Source organism: Watersipora subatra, chromosome 9, assembly GCF_963576615.1.
Source record: "Watersipora subatra chromosome 9, tzWatSuba1.1, whole genome shotgun sequence".
NCBI lineage: Eukaryota > Metazoa > Bryozoa > Gymnolaemata > Cheilostomatida > Watersiporidae > Watersipora > Watersipora subatra.
This window is the reverse complement of record NC_088716.1, coordinates 35463854-35484916: the sequence shown is the minus strand read 5'-3', so window position 1 is coordinate 35484916 and position 21063 is coordinate 35463854. Positions and strand designations below refer to the sequence as shown.

General features: G+C 37.9%; 3 protein-coding genes across 3 annotated transcripts in view; 1 reads left to right on the top strand and 2 right to left on the bottom strand.

Moving 5' to 3' along the window:
- The window catches only part of LOC137404587 (WD repeat-containing protein 31-like), a 34455-nt gene extending 32875 nt beyond the window's left edge, over nt 1-1580 (bottom strand). Inside the window, exon 1 of the mRNA XM_068090809.1 lies at nt 1543-1580. The gene's annotated coding sequence lies outside the window, so the exon portion shown is untranslated. The remainder of the gene's footprint in view (nt 1-1542) is intronic.
- LOC137404588 (superoxide dismutase [Cu-Zn]-like) lies at nt 1580-3832 on the top strand. Its single transcript, XM_068090810.1, has 4 exons — nt 1580-1764; nt 1945-2038; nt 2670-2739; nt 3423-3832. The coding sequence occupies exons 1-4, from the start codon at nt 1696-1698 to the stop codon at nt 3646-3648; spliced, it is 459 nt and encodes a 152-aa protein (XP_067946911.1). The 5' UTR covers nt 1580-1695; the 3' UTR covers nt 3649-3832.
- Nucleotides 3833-4083: 251 nt separating this feature from the next.
- Nucleotides 4084-21063, bottom strand: part of LOC137403623 (SR-related and CTD-associated factor 4-like) — a 53520-nt gene continuing 36540 nt past the window's right edge. The window contains exons 14-20 of the mRNA XM_068089600.1: nt 18529-18762; nt 16571-16779; nt 15654-15821; nt 12051-12263; nt 10346-10455; nt 6932-7281; nt 4084-5719 (exon numbers count right to left, since the gene is read on the bottom strand). Coding sequence (XP_067945701.1) covers nt 4935-5719; nt 6932-7281; nt 10346-10455; nt 12051-12263; nt 15654-15821; nt 16571-16779; nt 18529-18762 — 2069 coding nt within the window. The 3' untranslated portion in view covers nt 4084-4934. The remainder of the gene's footprint in view (nt 5720-6931; nt 7282-10345; nt 10456-12050; nt 12264-15653; nt 15822-16570; nt 16780-18528; nt 18763-21063) is intronic.

Sequence of the window (21063 nt, the reverse complement as noted above, 5' to 3'; positions counted from 1 at the left end):
GGTCATGAGTGACTGTCAGAATATTATAGGTATGTGTTCCAATTAATTACTAGCTGCTAAAGTTTCTTTAAGTACCATTTTTCTGGTTTTGTTTATACATTTTCTTGAGATAAGGCTTCGTATTTGTTATTATTTGTTTTTAGACTATGTGATAATGTTTCTCGAGAATACTGCTCCTTCCCTACTATATGCAACTTTTCATGGGCTTTTTGTTGGTGTCTAATTAATTGCACCGCAAGGGATAGTTGTCTCTCAACGATTGTTTTATTGTTGCGACTGCGAAAAACTGGCAGTCGACAGTCAGCAAAGCGATGCAACTGGTCAGTTTGACAAATAACAGTTGAGCTTTAGCTAGCTCGCTTATGCAATATATATACTGCCGCAATTTGTTGGGCAGGGCAGCTCACGTTTTTGCTCTTGAAAGAGACACATGATATTATTACTATACTAAAATTGTTTATTCGTTGGAGAAATATTACTTCTGATCGTTATTGAATGACTAGCAGCAACCTCAGACAAGATCTCAACAATAATTAGATTACTAAATAATTATTGTTTCTACAAAGAGTTGAGTGTTGGTTGCAATAAGTTGTATTTTAGGAAGCGTTGGATTCAGCACACTCTGTTGGTTTCAGCAGAGCACAAGTAAGTTGCTTTTAGCTCCTCCCTGTTGGTTTCAGTAGAATGTAAAAATTTTAGAAAGTGTTAGTTTCAGTGGACTCTGTTGGTTGCAGCAGAGCACAAGTGAGTTAGTTTCTGCTCCCTCCTGTCGGTTCTAGCTGGTTGTATTTTCGAAAGCGTTGGGTTCCACACACTCTGTTGGTTTCAGAAGAGCACAAGTGAGTTGGTTTCAGCTCTTTCCTGTCAGTTTCAGTGGATTGTATTTTAGAAAGGTTTGGGCTCAGCACACTCTGTTGATTTCAGCAGAGCACAAGTGAGTTGGTCTCAGGAGTGTATCACGAAACGCGAAAAGTTAAAGTTGTCTCCATGCAACTCCAACGAGTTTTCTTCAACGCGCTGTCATCTCCATCGCTCAACTTTCTAGCTAATCCAGAAACTAGCTTCAACCAGCATAAATGACAAACATTGTTTAAGAAATAACTTGACGGTAAGATATTTTTAACCTTTTTTCTAGAAAGCTAATGCTTTTTGGTTTGCAACTTTAAAACTGGAAAGAATTAATTTAAGAAATCGTTTAAAGATGGTTTTACGGAGACGCGTAACCTAGAACGTCGTTAGTTTATTTTATATTTAGTTTCTCGACAGCATTTATAATATCTGACCACTTTGCATCTCTTGATTAAAATGCACTTTGTTGGGCACGTAATCTTTGTGGTATTCGAGTGTATGAGACCTGTGAATTCATAAGTAAGTTCAGCATTACTAAAGAAAACTACCAGTTTCCCCATGCCTGAAAATGGTAATATGAACAAATCTGCACAAATTAAAATTAGCATGTTTCTCTGTTTAAGCTTTACTCGACTATTCGAGTAACTTCATGTACCCGCTCGAATATTCAGATTTCTTTTATATTTAGCTAACCTGAAAAGCGACAAACGTCCATGCAGGGCTCGTCATATAAAACTAAATCATTTACGCTTTGGTGTGTGGAGGTTAAACTATCATACACAAGAAGACATTTTGCTTGGCTCTTCTTCTTTGCTGTTGTGACAGATATCTTCGTGCAAAACTAAAATGTCTGTGAAGGCAGTGTGTGTTCTCAGAGGCGACGGTGCTGTAACTGGAGTGATCAATTTTGAGCAGGTGATTGCTCGTTTCACATTGTTTTAATAGTGTTCGGGTGTCAATTGCTAGTTGTAACCACGCGGCTACACCGTTCATTTACGTAACGATACACCATGTGTCAATTCCTAAAACACTAATGAAACAAATTAAACTTAGTGCAAGGTTGTGAAAACTGTGGGTTTTTGGCTATCGTTTTAGAATGGAGACTCCTGCAATATAACTGGTGAGATAACTGGATTGGCTCCTGGTGAACACGGCTTTCACGTTCATGAGTTTGGCGACAATACTAATGGTAAGATCAGCCTCATTTTTTGTTACTGATTCTTCCGTTTTTGTTAATTTTGGCTTTTTGTCAATTACTCGTCTGTCCTCTCATATATATCTCTTCCTAAAAGGTTGTTGATTACTAACTTTTTAGAGACGATTTTCTGAGCTGTAGATATGAATGAGTTAGTAGCCTAATAGCCTTCAAGTTATTTGAATTCGTATAATATAAATTGAAATATGATTCATATGTGGAATATTTTGCACTCTGTGACAATTCACTTATACAACATCCCTATTCGCAGTGCTGCCGGTTTACGTCCCAGGATTTGGTAAACTAGTTGTATGTAGGGCCTATTGATTTTTATAAAGCGTAGAGGATTCTTCAGGCTACGTGTGGGTTTTTAAAATGCAAAGTATCACATTTTGTTGCCAGTAGCAACAAAATGTGATACTATGCACCGTCGATGGTTTCACTGTTAGACTATTAGTTAAACTTATGCCTGGTTTCAAAACTAAAGAGAGAGAGTTAATGCATTCTTATAAGCGCCTTGTTATTATTTGACTAAAATAAAAACGTGTCAACATTATGGGTTATTGATAGTTTTGGTAGATTGGTGGTCATCCTGCTCAAAGGCATGGTATGGTAACTATTACAGGGTGCATCAGTGCTGGTCCTCACTATAATCCACATGGTAAGACGCATGGTGCACCTGCTGATTCTGAGAGGTAGGTTAAATAATGTTTATCTTCTTCACCAAGGTACTATTAAAGTTTAACATTGGTTAAAAGTTGGCTCACTTTCTACTGTTCCTAACTTGCAACATTCCAGGTTATTTGAGAGTATGCAATTCTTTCTTGTTCAACAATTCATATGCCTTGCAGTTTCGTGTAACTATCTGAAGTTATTAGATGTTGTACCCTCAAGATTAATTTGATGAGGCTGTTTTCGGAGCAATGTTCAGAGCCACATCATAGTTATCAAGAGATTATATATATCAAAATCCAACTGCTCTTGACTCATAGTAGAAAAATGTCTTGTTTTAGTTTTTTGTTATATTTTACAGTATTGGGTTCATTTTGGTTTGTCTGTTGTACAATCTGTATTATACACATCAAACAGTGAATGAGTTTTCATGGTGTTAAACAAAGTTTGTCAAGCATTGCAGGCTACACCAGGCTTCTGCTGTTGAGCTTGATCGGGAGTTCTAACTTTATGAGATAAATACTCGTGCATTAGGAAGACATTTATTTACATCTCAGACTTACTATCTCTGTACCAATAAATAGATACCCCTTTGCTCTCATTGTTGTATAACCTAACCTATATCTCACTCTCAGAGCTCTGGCCACACTGAACAATTTGGCTAACTGGCAATAGTGACAATCTAAATGCTAATCCTTGGTTTTAGACATGTTGGAGATCTGGGCAATGTTACCGCTGACGCCTCTGGAAAGGCAGCCATCGGCATCACTGATAACCAGGTGACTTTGGTGGGCCCCCTCTCAGCCATCGGTAGAACGGTGGTTATCCACGCTGATGTTGACGACCTTGGCAAGGGTGGCCATGAGCTGAGCTCGACCACAGGCAATGCAGGAGGTCGCCTTGCTTGTGGAGTTATTGGTATCTGCAAGTGACTAGAGCCTGCAAAGCTCTAAATCATGATTGGGGTACTCATTCCAAGCTGTAAAAACTGTTTATCATGTAATCGCCACTTATGATCACACGACGTTTTGCTAGATCTTTCATGATTATTTGTCATATCTTTTGTTTTTGTGATTATCCTTGTTCAAAATAAATGCTTTACTGTAAAGTTTTCAAGATATAATACAAGATGTTTATATTACAAAAGCCATCTTGCTAAAACCAACTTGCTCTTACAAAAGCTGGCTGTTTTGACTAAAAAATTACAGATGCACAATGCTACAGAAGATTATCGGTTATTTGTAGTGCACTGAAATTAATTTAGGTATTCTAGATTTAATGGGATGCACTAAGCCAATATAGGGAAAGCGTTCATTGGTATCTCATGATTTCTTACTTGCTACTTACTGAATAACTATACAAGTACGCTGTGTTTAACATTTATATTGCAACACATTATATACAGAAAAAAATGCTTATGAATTGAGGTGGTAAGTTAAGTCATTTTGATACAGCATACTTCGCAAATTAATCACAATCAAACAAAGAAAAAAGCTAGATGCTGCATACATAGGTAACATAACTGCTAATACACAGGGTACATACGTAAGCATAGAGTAGGTAAGTACCATGATCTATCGAAAATGTAATGCTTTGATACAGCCCAATGTGTTACTAGTGAAACTAGATTAATTGAATTAATAGTTATTTAGGAACAAAAAATCCATAACAAAGTGAAAGCATTATGACACCAAGATATAGCTACGAAATATAATGAGCTCTGCGAAGAAACCTCTAGGTTGTATTACACATACAAATATAAAGTATTTTGATATCGTCTCCTAATGCCAAATCCAAAAGGTAGTGACATTGCAATGTTAGCTGTTTCACCACGGCACCATCCATCCACACATCAAGTGATCTGTTCCCGTGTGAACATTTGTATCATGTTAACCACCAACCTTAGATCTTAGAATGAGGTTAATCCCGTTATTCAAGAACCCATTTATACTGACCCGAGTACAATAGCCTGGTCAATTTTAATAAACTGCTTCAAAATCTTTCCAAACACATGCATCTTACATCAATTGTCTATTAAATGAAATACAAGTTGCTCAGCGTCACATGTTAACCTAAAACGGGTTCATGTCTATAGCAGTCTATTATATTTACAAATAATGCAGACTATACACCTTGGTTATTTACATTACAGTGAAGTACCATTCTACAATGTTCATTATCAAAGGACAGCAATGGTAATTTTTAGCCCATCGACATCCTATGCAGTGTTATCAGGTAAATCGCTTTTTATAGCAGCTTTGGAATTATCAGTGCTAGCATTATCCATCTTCTTGTCACTACCAGTAGGTTCTATGTTTGTACTATGTAAGGTTCCATTCTTCAAGGCATTTTGTGTAGCCTCATCTGTCTTAGCAGTACTAGTTAATATTGTTTCTACAGATTTCTGAGGCTGATCAATGGACGGTGCGGCAGGAGGTGAGTCATCATCCTCCTCATCATCGTCATCATCATAAAGTTGACCAAGCACATTGCTCACCGTTTCCTCCGTATTAACCTTTGTTATGTCGACAACCGGTTTAACAGGTTCTTTGGGTTCTAGATCAGGTGTGGCACGATCAGGTTGGGGAAGATTCGCAAGACGTTGAGCTATCTCTAAAGCTGTATTTTTCGCAAGCTTGTGACTAGCATCATCTAGCCCAGTAGTTCCTTGAGGGTCAATGGACCATCGAGAGCGCTTAGCAGACTTGATATCATCATTTTCAGCTTTGCTGCTGCTATCACTCGTCGCTGCGTTCATAGACGTGTGATCTCTTATGCGAGTTCTGTCATTTTCCTTATCTCTAGTATGCTCCTCACTCTTGCGGTCCTCTCGTGGCTTGTCTCGACTTCTGTCATAGTCCCGATCATTCTTACTATTGTTTCGATCTCTGCTCCTATGGTCACCGGGTTCCTCACGGCTTCGGCCACGATCAAACTCTGTTTCCTCTCCTCGAAATGGAAAACGTGACCTTGGTCCTGCTCCCCGAGGGCTAAAACCTTGCCCTACAATCACATTATTAAAATATCAACTTGAGATTTCGAGATTTTTTTTGGAGTTGAATCGAATGGTGACAATCATATCGTCAAATTTTGTTTGACAATATAATTCTCACCACTTAATTGTGAGAATTATATCGTCAGATAAATGCACAGGAAAAGTTGTTTTTGTAACGAAAGTACAACATCAAATGTTTTAACGTCAAGTCTCGGGATGATATCTGCAAGTAGCAAAACATAATATTACATGGTCCCTTTTGCAAATACATAAACATTTTGAATGATAGAGAATAACACCCAACATCAAAATAGACACTCTAGTACAAGTGAAATACCTGAGAAGTCCAGACAGCAAATGCTGGTGGTAATGGAGTTGTCACCCTCATTTAATAAAACAAGATGGCTTATGCAAGGCTTTCAAGTTCTTAACACAAAAAAGCCCCCTTTCAAGACAATCTCAAGACATTTAATGATTTGAGATTGTTTTGAAAGGGGGCTTCGATAATAGCAAGACCATAACGCAAAATAAGCCCCCTTTCAAACCAGTCTCATGGGATAAAACAAGAAAACATGTTTCAGCTTTGAGACTGATCTGAAAGGGGGTTAATGTTGCACTTACCTTCACACAAATAGGGTGTATGCTGGCTGTATTCTTGAACAAATGTAACTAGCACACATAGTTTTGTGGTTGTGAATGTAAACGTGGTGCCAAGCAAGAAATATTTAAAATAAAAAGCTAAATGATGAAGACGGAAAAACTAACAATTGCTGCTAGTCAAACTTGCATTTCGATACTGTACCATTGCTCTCACAGCTATTTTCATATGTGGACGCAATGTGCGTTACAATTTGTTACGAATGTTACAACGTATACACATTTAAGCATGTCAAACGTCTCCTAACAAAATACCATCTATATTTTTATCGTTGCAAATGCTTGCCATGGAATTGACATGCACTAGTATAGAATTGAGTAAAAGAACAATATTCTATCATCATCTAAATGAGACACCATTGCAAGTGTTCAGTGTATTCCAAGTGCTGCAAGTGTAAGTGAAGGTATCGATACTTACGTGAGCCTTACTTATTGAAGATGACAACATTTATAGATTATAGGCAGCATGGACGATTGTACTTCCATACCTACCACTCCTTCATGACTTCCATTGAACACTTGACTTGAACATACAAATTATGTGACCAAAAAAAAATACTAACTCATGGGAGGGCCATCCTGGTGAGGCCAGCCTGGAGGTGGACCACCCCTGGGATTAAATGGCGGCCGATCACCTCGCCACATTCCAAATCCAGGCCCTGGTCCAAGGGGTCTCATGCCAAAGGGCCCACTCATATCTGGTGGAGGCCCACTCATATCATGAGGGGGTCCCCTCATTCCTGGAGGAGGCCCTCTGAAATCAGGCCCAGGATGCATTCCTCTCATTCCAGGTGCTCCGCGCATGTCACCTGGCGGTCGTCTCATATCCCCTAATGAACCTCGCATTCCAGAACCAGACATGTCAGGAGGTGAACCTCTGATATTTGGCCCCCTTCCATCATCAAAAGAAGACCTACGAGATAAAACGTGTCAAAAGTACACAGTCATATATAGTAGAGCGTACAGGCTACGTCCTTCCTGCGAATTACGGAGCAAATATATTTACATCAAGAGCCAAGAAAATGTAAAATAAGAATGATGACTACAAAACTGTGCAGATATAAAACAGCAATAGCAGATGAAGTTATCACTGTAAAATATTGCCAATAAAGTGATGCTTTATGCTCCAGAGAGATCGAGATATAGTATGTTTGCAAACCCACGCCTATCCCTAAGTTCAACAGTTTTTGATGACAACAGATTTGAATTACTTTGACATTTAACTAAATGTACACGAATTCAGGCAAATTAAAAGACTGACTAAAAAGTATATTTAAATAACTATTGCCCAAATGTCCTGTGACATTTTAATGGATTTTTATTTCACATAAAAAATAATGTCTTATATCCTTTATTATCAGGATATTAGGCGTGAGGTCATTCAAACACAACCAATATGTGACAGCAAAGCAAGAGTGTCTCCCACTAGGACAAGTTCAAAGAAGCATTACCAATAGACGAAGCTCAAAAAGGTTAATGATATATATATGGAAATAAGCTAAAAGAATAAGAATATTTATATGTATGCGCAACATTCAAAAGATCTTCAAATTACAAAAAGCTAGAAAGTTTACCGTGGCACAAATGCTGAGGAATGAGGCTTGATATTGGATATATAAACCAACTACAGATAATCATACCGACGGAGGCGCAAATAGCTGTTTTGTAATACCATTTTGTTAAATAATTTCAGCAGCAAGATGCAAATAGTCATAAGCTAACAAGTGTAACAACAGCCATATCCTTGCAATCTTAAGCAATGAAGATAGCGGTCTCACACTGACTTCATTTCATCTGAAGCCAGTATGAGGTGATCGCTAACATGAGCCACTAACACCAGCATGCTCACCATTAATGTCAGCTAAATCATTGGTAGTGTCAGCAAGATCATAACTGATACAACAAAAGACACAGTATAAACTGGTACAAACAGCAAACTATTCTTCTCCTACAGGTTGTAATGTGCACAAGAAGGTTTGAATAACAAAATAATGCAAAACAAAGATGAGAATCATTCTCAAAAGATATTCTTCATCCCGTCCGACAAGCTATCACTGATCTCATGCAATAGTAAATGAAGATACCTTCCAAAACATTTATCCAGAAAATGAGTGTATTTGATGTAACTACGTGCTCTTTAAAGAGCACACAGTGAATTTACCTTTGAATATAGCAATCAAAGGTAAATGATGACAAAACGAGTTTACTGGTTCTCTAGCAGACCAAGCTATAAAGCAAACATTGACATTTCGGAGTTACATCTATTCCTCTATCTAGTAAACATACATCTATCTAGTAAACATACATCTATCTATCTATGCTTACATTTATCATACGCATATCTATAGTATTCCATACTTATATTTAGCATAAACAAATCTACTCATGAATCCAAGACAAAGTGGCTAAATTTTGTAGCAATTACCCTTGTATCAAACAGAAATCCAAATTAATTCATGAGAAATCAACACTATTGAAATAACAGTCAAATCTTCCTTATATAATAGCCTTGAACAGCGATCTGTTTTAGAAGACTTTCCTCATCAATATACAACACAGATCAGCGGAGTTTGCTTCAAAAATCTTTAAGAAAAGATTTTACAACAACTTATCGTTAAATTAAACTTCAATCAAAAATATGCAGCTTATTGACACTTCCTATAAAAAGACAGTATACGCATTTGGTATATATTGACTTGTATATATTGATTATTACTAGAAACGCTAGTTTTGTAAGGAATAATAAAGAAAAAACACTCAATATACTATGTGCAGGGTATTTCCATATACATACTATATATATATATATATATACAAATTAGAGTTCTCCTTTTACCTTAATTTCTTTGAAACGACATATACCTATATGTAATACAATGAACAGCTCTGACCTCTCTCTTGGGGAACAACACGCAAAACAAACAATTCGCTGCAGTAATATCAGAAAGTGATGTCCAAAAGGAGCAATAGAAAAAGCTATTCGTATATCCAACTCATTCACCTCCCTTGATACAGTAATGACAGCAGGTATAAGGGTTGTTAGAATACCATTCACTACCAATGATGGTAGTGAATGCTTGATTTAGCAAAGCAATACACATAATATCATGTGTTGTCCATTGATAGACCCGGTGATACCAATATAGTATGTGGCAGACACGACCAGATCACATACCCAGATGTTATTTAGCTGGAACGCAACATTAATGAACAGTCGATTATGCTGACCACTGGAATGAAGTTTATGACTAAAACGACCGAATGCAAAGAAATAAAAACATTGAGCAGATTCCAGCTCATCCAACAAATGGGACATTGTTGGAAGGAATAATGTGCAAGTTATTTATCATATGCCAGCCCTATCCGTGTGAGCTATATAGATATGCAGATGCATATATATATGTGCGTGCAGAGCATGCACATCACACATCAAGACACTTTCTAGATACAACGCAAGCTATCTGTAGAGGCTGTCTTCAGCCACTGGAAGTCTAGCTATATAACTCAATGGTAGGGTGCGACTGACAGAAGTCAAAATATGAGGTAAAAGCGTTGATGTGATCCATAGTAAAATAGATAAATAGTTATCACTGATAGAATATGGCTATGGATCGACGATAAAAAGGCACTACCACAGGTTACTTAGGATAAAATAAAGAGTTTAGAAGGTTTAGAATTAAAGTAACTGCCGGTGCAAAAATAAACTTTATTACAACTCAAACAAACGAGTAAAAACAGAAGTAAAAAGTAGCTAGGAGGCATTTGACAAATTAACCCTACTGCTCAGCCTTCCTCTCTAAAAAGGAAAACGTCAAGATAAATACACGCGGATCAAGGAGAATACGAGCATCTGTTTTTCTTGTCGCTTGAGTCACCTCCAACCAGTCCGAAGAGTGTGGGCCTGAATAAACAAAAACTAGCAACAACAAACACACATTTACTTCTACAATAAGAGTCTTGCTGAATAGAAGGGTTACCTGTTTCTATGCGGACCTCCTCGGTCATTGATTCCAGACCTAGAATCACTATTCGGGCTGTCAGGTTGTTTTTTCTGCGGGCTCTCCTCCCGAGCTTTAGCGTCAAGCGCCTATATCACGGTAAAGAACTTGAGATAGCAGATCTACTTACATACACATACATAGGGTCGTATGAAAAGTAACCCTACAAAGGATTTACCCTACCCTGACAGCACAGCCTGACGTAACTGAAGGTCAAAAACAGTTCAACCAGTACTTACCACCCGAAATAAAGCAAATAAAAAAATTTTGCCAATGACTGCAATGCACATGTAAGACTACAAACAATGGAAGTGATGAACCAGGATTTGCCGCACTAGAAATATCATACTTGCTGGAGCAAAAAAGTCGATCTGATCTCTCAATATTATCATTACATCCCCTACATGTCATAGCTACACACAGACCAAATAGGCGGAGAAGAGAGGAACAGTCACATTAACTGCGAGCTTAATGTGTACTGCAATATATCATACCCGGTAGACTGTATGGGGAGGATATACAGGTGAATTCTGAAAGACAATTATGTGCATAAATCTTAACTGATAAATAGATTGATAATTTACAGAAATAGCTGCAGAATGACTGCCTTTGTTGATGTATTCTGAAATAGTACTGCTCAATGAACAGAGAGCAAATAACTCCAATTTCCCATGAACGAGGTTCAGGTCTATACATAATTATAATGGCAAAACAAGATTTTAAAATGAGAACCAATCAGTTGACTGGATTGCAAATAAATGCCTGAGAACATGTTTTAGCAGCAATACCAGACTGGAATTGAAAAATAAACACTTTTGTTAATTAAAACAATTTAAAACATGTATAAATGCAAAGTCAGCAGCAGAAATAACAGAAAGTATTGGTGAAGGAATCAGTCTAGATGCTTCCGAGTCATGCGAGTTGTTCATTCATAATTGCTCGCCTTACCAGCATGTCATAATAAAGAGACCTAGAGATTCTGTAGACTCAGCAATAGCCTTACAACAAATAAAAAGTACCAATTCTAACATGGAGCATATGTCCGGCATTGCATAAATTTGAATTGCTATATTCCAGAGAATATTTAAACAATCATTAAATCTGTGTAAGAGCTGCTGTAGCTACACAGGTTGCACTATGACCCTGACATTGCTGCAACTTTTAAGAATGTTCCAAATCTGTATAGAAGCTCTGTTATGAAACTAATCAGAACGAACAATTTAACACATTTCCGATCAGCTGTAACTTGTTTAAAATCGATTACATCAGAAATTAGCGAAAAAAATGCTCAGTATGACACAGCTGTATTTTTTGCTGATTTGCCTTATTGAATGCTCATCTGAGCCGCAGCTCTAACAATTTGATAGTGAACAGGTTGCAAACTGTCTGAAAAACAAGCCATTTAGAAGTCATGGCAATTGTGTAACGATTGTCATGTGGAAAGGATAAACATAGGAAAAACTTTGATAGATGTCAAATGTTGGCCTTACATTTAAATGAAGTATCGTGTAACACATTGAGTGTCACACATATTGTGTCACACTACACGCCCACACTCATACATATTCTAGCGAGATGCCCAGCGCGGTAACACACAAAAAATAGTTAAGGTGTCAGCCATGAAAAATGGTTAAAAGCTTTACACGTTTCAACATTTGCTTAATTCAATTGAAACTTCTTGTACCTTGTCATTTGATTGGTTTACTCCTTGAGTTGCAGTCATGCCAGGGGGTGGCATAGTCATGTTGGGCTGCCCCATCGAGATCTGAACTGCAGAGACATTGGACTGGGTCATTGGCTGTAAGAGCCTGGGCCCAGTTTGCGAAATGGCTGGTGCGCCTGCTTGCATGGGTGCCCCAGGTCGCATCTGTGACAAATTAGCCTGCATCTGTGCGACCTGAAAGAATATTCGAGCACAATGACCTCTTGATCTCAGAAAATTGTTCACACCAGCTGACAAATACATGTCTACCACACAACTCCAAATTCAAAAAACGCTCAATATAGGTATCTTATGTAAAAAACTACAATAAAGTTTTTATTGTACTAAAAAAACTTTTTTATTACAACTTTTTGGAATAAATTTTACATTTAAATTCAATTAAAGAATTCTAATAGAAGTCTAAGGACAATTTGTTGACTGCCTTATTTTCACTACTATATCTTACTGGGTATCTTACTGGGTATCTTACTGGGTATCTTACTGGGTTTGTGGCATCCTAAGGTTTACTACTATATCTTACTGGGTATGTGGCATCCTAAGGTTCACTACTATATCTTACTGGGTATGTGGCATCCTAAGGTTCACTACTATATCTTACTGGGTATGTGGCATCCTAAGGCTCACTACTATATCTTACTGGGTATGTGGCATCCTAAGGTTTACTACTATATCTTACTGGGTATGTGGCATCCTAAGGTTCACTACTATATCTTACTGGGTATGTGGCATCCTAAGGTTCACTACTATATCTTACTGGGTATGTGGCATCCTAAGGTTCACTACTATATCTTACTGGGTATGTGGCATCCTAAGGTTCACTACTATATCTTACTGGGTATCTTACTGGGTATGTGGCATCCTAAGGCTCACTACTATATCTTACTGGGTATGTGGCATCCTAAGGCTCACTACTATATCTTACTGGGTATGTGGCATCCTAAGGCTCACTACTATATCTTACTGGGTATGTGGCATCCTAAGGTTCACTACTATATCTTACTGGGTATGTGGCATCCTAAGGCTCACTACTATATCTTACTGGGTATGTGGCATCCTAAGGCTCACTACTATATCTTACTGGGTATGTGGCATCCTAAGGCTCACTACTATATCTTACTGGGTATGTGGCATCCTAAGGTTCACTACTATATCTTACTGGGTATGTGGCATCCTAAGGCTCACTACTATATCTTACTGGGTATGTGGCATCCTAAGGCTCACTACTATATCTTACTGGGTATGTGGCATCCTAAGGTTCACTACTATATCTTACTGGGTATGTGGCATCCTAAGGCTCACTACTATATCTTACTGGGTATGTGGCATCCTAAGGCTCACTACTATATCTTACTGGGTATGTGGCATCCTAAGGCTCACTACTATATCTTACTGGGTATGTGGCATCCTAAGGTTCACTACTATATCTTACTGGGTATGTGGCATCCTAAGGCTCACTACTATATCTTACTGGGTATGTGGCATCCTAAGGCTCACTACTATATCTTACTGGGTATGTGGCATCCTAAGGTTTACTACTATATCTTACTGGGTATGTGGCATCCTAAGGTTCACTACTATATCTTACTGGGTATGTGGCATCCTAAGGCTCACTACTATATCTTACTGGGTATGTGGCATCCTAAGGTTCACTACTATATCTTACTGGGTATGTGGCATCCTAAGGTTCACTACTATATCTTACTGGGTATGTGGCATCCTAAGGTTCACTACTATATCTTACTGGGTATGTGGCATCCTAAGGCTCACTACTATATCTTACTGGGTATGTGGCATCCTAAGGTTCACTACTATATCTTACTGGGTATGTGGCATCCTAAGGCTCACTACTATATCTTACTGGGTATGTGGCATCCTAAGGCTCACTACTATATCTTACTGGGTATGTGGCATCCTAAGGTTCACTACTATATCTTACTGGGTATGTGGCATCCTAAGGTTCACTACTATATCTTACTGGGTATGTGGCATCCTAAGGCTCACTACTATATCTTACTGGGTATGTGGCATCCTAAGGTTCACTACTATATCTTACTGGGTATGTGGCATCCTAAGGCTCACTACTATATCTTACTGGGTATGTGGCATCCTAAGGCTCACTACTATATCTTACTGGGTATGTGGCATCCTAAGGTTCACTACTATATCTTACTGGGTATGTGGCATCCTAAGGTTCACTACTATATCTTACTGGGTATGTGGCATCCTAAGGCTCACTACTATATCTTACTGGGTATGTGGCATCCTAAGGTTCACTACTATATCTTACTGGGTATGTGGCATCCTAAGGTTCACTACTATATTTTACTGGGTATGTGGCATCCTAAGGCTCACTACTATATCTTACTGGGTATGTGGCATCCTAAGGTTTACTACTATATCTTACTGGGTATGTGGCATCCTAAGGCTCACTACTATATCTTACTGGGTATGTGGCATCCTAAGGTTCACTACTATATCTTACTGGGTATGTGGCATCCTAAGGTTCACTACTATATCTTACTGGGTATGTGGCATCCTAAGGTTCACTACTATATCTTACTGGGTATGTGGCATCCTAAGGCTCACTACTATATCTTACTGGGTATGTGGCATCCTAAGGTTCACTACTATATCTTACTGGGTATGTGGCATCCTAAGGTTCACTACTATATCTTACTGGGTATGTGGCATCCTAAGGTTCACTACTATATCTTACTGGGTATGTGGCATCCTAAGGTTCACTACTATATCTTACTGGGTATGTGGCATCCTAAGGTTCACTGCTATATCTTACTGGGTATGTGGCATCCTAAGGTTCACTACTATATCTTACTGGGTATGTGGCATCCTAAGGTTCACATGTTGCAAGGAAGGACTGGTGTTAATGGATACGGATGAGATGGATACGGCCAAAGAACGATTTTGTCCAAAGAAAATTTTTTATATAGGGGAGTGCTGGGCTATAGGCTCTATAGGGGAGTGCTGGGCTATAGGCTCTATAGGGGAGTGCTGGGCTATAGGCTCTATAGGGGAGTGCTGGGCTATAGGCTCTATAGGGAGTGCTGGGCAGTGCAAAACAATAAAATAATTAGATAAACTTGCTAAAAACATCCAAAAACATTGTAGGAAACAGTCAACAAAATGCAAAGCATGACTCACTAAAATACATCAACTAAAGTTATCAGACCTTGCACATAAAAATTGGCAAAATCGCCCACCTCGGTCCAAACTGGCCTAGCGTAAACGAAAATGTCTGGCCAATAGCTCCCATAAAATCGTTCAGAGATCAGCCACAAAAACCCGGTTTGCAAATCTGCTGGTGTAAATGCAGCTTAAGGGAGATCTGTTGTCTCTTCATGCTTTTATGAATACAAGGGTTATGAGATGAATTATGTTATACAATGGACAATTATGGCAGAGCGTGATGCCTGTACAGTTTTTGGATGCTTTCTATCGTATTTAAGGGAAATCCTGGCCAAACTATTGACAGGAAAACATACAGCTAAATCGATCAAATGTTAGGGCATGATTATAATTTCGTCGTCTAATCTTGAATAGGCTGACCTGAGAAATGGATGTTGGTACCATGCCAGGAGGTGGATGACCAGGGAGCTGAGGAGCAGAGGGGAGGCCTGCGCTGAGCCGCTGTCCAGCCAGAGCCTGTATCGTAGCCTTGTTACTCATAAGGTCATGAAGAGCCTGCTCCAGCTGATTACCTCCTGGTTGAGTTACCTTCAGCAGAAAGTGTCATGTAATAACATATATATGTACAAGTGTAGTTAGCAATGATAGGGTTTATACAAATGTATCCCACAAAAATGGTCTCATACAATACTAGTTTATAACTCCAGAATTGTCCCCCAAAAACATAATGCTAATCCATGACTCCTTTAAAGCACCTGTGCATGAATGTTACCATTACAGCCATGCATCTGAGTGATTGTAACTATATCACTGAAAGGCGTAGCAAAAAGACTTAGTTGCAAAGATATTTAATCTGACATAAAAAGCAGAATGGGACATCCTACAACACTTTCTACTGCGGACATGCAGTAGTTAGTACCACAGAGTTGCATTTACAACCTTTTGAATTTGCAAACCTATTTAACAAAGGTCAGAAATTTTTAAATATTGGAAAATTTCCAAATCTTTTGCTTACTGAAAGTTAGCGTTCTGAATGTAGAGATATTTACACATAAAACATTAGAAACAGACAAATGTGTGGATGGGTTGTTCATAAACAGGTTGAAATATAAGCAACTGGCTCTTGAAGCAAATATAAGCAGTAATTTAATCAGTACATACATGCTTATTAAGCATCATCCAACCAGTCGCTGACATGGCATCCAAAACATAGCTAGCACTGATGTTGTGAGCAGTCAAGGAGCAGCCTTGCTGTTACATATAGGTGTATAGACAATCTAACAAGCTTCAATTGAAGAGATATGAAGACCTGATTGAGTACAATTTGGAATACACACCGGTGCTACGGGTCTGAGGGGAAGGAGACCGGCAGGCAGTTGGACTAACCCTTGCCCACCAGGAGCCATACCCGGTGGAAGCTGCTGCGCTGATGTCATAGGTGTTGGAAGGCCAGGGACCATGCCTGGCAGAAGACCAGGAGGAAGGGCACCGGCAGGTCTCACCAACCTAACCTGACCATCCGACATCTGAACGGGAACCAGGCCAGCTATACAAAAAGCAAATATTAATGCCTAATGGCTCAGCTTATAATAAGATGTCCATATTTATCAGACACCTTTGAGTATTGAGTATAAATTGTCAGTTTTATTTGGTAAAAAGGAATGATGTTAAAAGCTACTTTTGAAGTAAAAATACCTGCATGAATACAAAAACATCATGACACAAATTCAAAGTGACACAAAATAAAAAGATTGTAGGGAAATTAATACCGTACTTTTCGGACTATTCACCGCACCTCTATACAAGCCGCATCTGCTTAATTTGAAAAAAAAAGATAATAAAACAATACATTGGCCGCACGTTTTGTAGGCCTATAGGCGGCAGAAATTAAGACGGTGCTTTTTAATACGGCAGCAACTTTGCTGGTTAGGCACTGTTCCATATTAGGAGCGTGTTAGTGTGAAGACGACAAAAATGTGTCTGAACTCATTCAGCAACACATTTGGCCCCTATCTATGGCATCAGATGATGCTCACCAAATTTTATGCTAATTAATTTGGTCAAATGATTTGACAACTTATATGCGTCAATGTTGAATATTTGCTTTTACCGAATATGTAACTGTCTCAGTAAAAAATCGATTTGGTCGCGAAAGCGTGATAGTAGTAACCAATATTGTTATGCTACGCCTCTACTGCTTTTAGTTTAAAATAAGCAGTGTAAGACATTTGTTTCCTTTCATGGGTAGAATCAGAGATTATTCGGTAAAATCTTTTTAATTGTATCAGCAATACTATTAATGCAATTGCATGTAACGCGCATAAAATTCAATTATCAAACAAAAGCTGCTTCGCATGGGTGTGCACGCTCTTACCGTGAGAACAAAAGCTATACAACACCAGGCTAAATGTTTTGATTCCGTTGCATTTTTTTTCCATGAATCTTCGCATGCGACTTTTCAAGTGCAAACCATCGCTACTGTATAAAAAAACTGTGAAGAAAAGGCTACCAGCCACAGTGGTTCGAGTTGTAGTTGTTGAAATTAGGTTAGCATGTCATTTCATTTGATTTCAATCAAAGTTATGCGCATATAAACCGGCCTTTAATTTGGTAACTTTTTTGACATAGAATCAGCTTATATGCGGGACTATTCGGTAATTGGAGTTTATCGAACCATTAATGTTACAAATATTCTACCAAAAACATCTCTGCTGCACATGCACACACGTTTCAAGCCATAACTCAGAATGGCTCAAGCTTGGCAAGGATATAAAACTGAGCAATATTGGACCTTTTGTTTGATTTTCGGCTTTCCAAAAAGTACCGCTGCAACATCACGTTAACCCAAAATGCATCTTGATTTATTTTTTAGTCGCGTGATGCGTGTGATTTCATGAAAGAACAGATGTCAACCAACTGCGATATTATGATAACCAGTTTTGCTTAAAATGAAACGCAGTGAATTTCAATGTTTTGTAAAGTAACCCTCCACCTGTAATGACAATTACACTTCAATGTCAAGTTAGAGCAAAATGCTTACAATCATACATTGCAATTTGTTTAATTCGTTCCATATCTTAAAAGCTCAATGATAAATACTTCAATTACATATAGCGTTACCACAAATGCATTATATAAAACTATGTACTGTTACCACGTTTGAGAAACTTAATGTGAGAACAGAAATGTGCTCACATCCGGAGCCACATGTCCAACAAATCAATGTAGAAGCGAAAGGAAGCTGAGAATTGACTGGAGTTCTATACCTACAAGGGAGTGTACCAATTGGACTGACCTTGCATAGCGGCAGCCTGTTGGCCTTGCATTATAAGCTGCATGCCAGGTGGAAGACCACCAGCTAATTGCATGCTCGGATTGATAGATCCTCCACCAGCCGGGTCAACTAATGGCTGGCTGACTGCAGCGGTTGGTGTAACAACAGTAGGCTGGGAAACAAGATTGTTCAGGCCTGGCTCAGCAGATGGCATCACGCCTCCTGAGAACACCGCACTAGGCATACTATCCATACCTGGACAAAGATGCATATCTTTTTTACAACATGATAAACAGATTAAATTTTTCATTACAACGGAAAGTATAAGGAATGCAACCGCATTGTGAAACGTACAATACAAAGTACCTTGACTCATACGTACAATACACATGGCTAAATGCTGACGATTATTGTTAGAAAGCTGATGAAAGTTTCTTACAAGCTACAACTTACTACTTATTACTATAAACACATTTATGTTTATGTTTTGAACCTCAACAGAATAAGTTAGCGAGCTGTTGTAAGATGAACAACAATAATAAACTTTATGACTATATATATAAAAACAGACGCTCCTCAACTTACGAATGAGATATGTTCCGAATGGCCGTTTGTTAAGCCAAATTGTCCATAAGTTGTCGCAGACCGTTATTTTGCATGGAACAAAATGTTTAGGGACTATATTACCAGGTTTAAGGCATGTACAAGTAACCTATATTGGTTTGTACTGCATTTAAAGAAGACTTCTTCAAAAAAGTTTCTCTATCTCTATCCAAGACTTCCTCTTTGCTTGTTTATAATCATGGATTGCATCGGCACTGCACCTTTTACATGATCCATCATACGATCTTTCTGTTCGTAAATCATACTGACGATCAAATGATTCATGCTCTATGCGCGCTCAACACTCACCATCCTTTCAACAGCATCGAGCTTCTTTATTTTTGTCACTTTTGTTCCAAATGAAATGACTTGCTCCTTTTTTACACTTCACTATCACTAGAAGAAGCCTTTCGATTTTTACCGACCATAACGAATAATGAACGCAATCCAAAATCTAACCTATAGCATCTTTGTACCAACATCATATCTGCTGTTTTTCTTCACGAACAATCTTTCACACACGCACAACACCGTGCGTATTCACCATTGCTCGTAGCACGAATGTTTGTAAGTAATGTTTGCAATACCGGTGTTGCTCGGGTAATGAGAAGGTTTTTGCACAGAAAACTAATTTAGTTTAACACATACAACATTAAGTATTTTAACTTTTAAATGCGGCTGTTTCTTTATACAGTTTCTGTAGATTTGAATATTTGCAAACATATGCCATTGCCACACTGCCCAAGAGATGAATGATTGCAGGTTATTTTCTTTGGCAGCATTAGATTATGTGTAACTTTTCATAATACATGTATTTAACAGATCAATTTAAAAGGAAAGCTATAACTGAATATAGAAGTAATTTGTAGTTGAAATTTCCTTTCAAAATTGTCTGAAAAAAATGGTTCGATGATAATTTAATATTAATGATTAAGGAAGACCGGATACCAACTAAGTGATAACAGCAGTGATAGAAAAATTAACAATGTTTAAACTTAATTAAAACACTTTATTCAAAATATGTTAAAAAAACTCCACTCTGAAACAATAATAAAACAACCTTTACAAACTTATATTATAAACTTCTAATTTATAACTATGAATGTAATAATAATTTATTGAATAAAAGTGAGTGAGGAATAGCTGATACTTAAAATCTTACACAATAGTAAAGTAGAACTGTAACTATGTCTGTTCTAAAATGTGAAATCAATCACAAATTAGAAAGTCATGGATTCGCAGGAATGATGTGTAAGCTAATACACAAAGCGAGCACTGTAACGAACTTCTGTGAAATACGTGCGTAAAGAAATCAATATCCATCTGTTGAGGAAAGGAAATTGCGCATTTTAATATAATATATCCATTTTGAAATCAAAATTAATGTAAAAATAGGCAATATTTATACAAACAAAAATGGTTTAAACAAAACTGATCGTAAAATTTAATGTTAATTGAAAGAAATAACGTAAAAGCTGTGAATAAAGAAAAGCAGATTTTGTTTGTAATGATTGTGGAAGTATATATTTTACGAAACTAAACTTCAAATTTGTCATCAGCTAAATTTTGATCAACTACATGTATCCGTTTTCGTTTTAACTTACACCAATTAACGATGATCATTTCTTTCATGTGTTGTGGGAGAGCAATTTTGACGAATAGCCCATTGGCAAGTTCGTTGTAATCAGTACAACGGCTGCAAAATTTTAATTTCAAGATAAATTATGGTTGATCTCGTATGGCAGAAAACAAATTTGACCTAATACTGCGATGACGAAAAAGCAATGTGTTTGATAGTTGGGCAAAAAATATTTTATAACAGGGGCATCGTAACGGGTGGGCGCACTGTATTAATTAATATGTAATTTAGCGTGTTCAATCGAAGAAAAGTGTATTCAGTATATGGTAGGAGCGATGGAACGATAAGACTGCGTAGCCTGGTGGCTATATGCG

Coding starts and splice junctions, on each gene's coding strand:
- LOC137404588 (XM_068090810.1), top strand. CDS start 1,696: ATGTCTGTGAAGGCAGTGTGTGTTCTCAGAGGCGACGGTGCTGTAACT. Junction 1,765..1,944: donor GAGTGATCAATTTTGAGCAG/GTGATTGCTCGT, acceptor CTATCGTTTTAG/AATGGAGACTCCTGCAATAT. Junction 2,039..2,669: donor GTTTGGCGACAATACTAATG/GTAAGATCAGCC, acceptor TAACTATTACAG/GGTGCATCAGTGCTGGTCCT.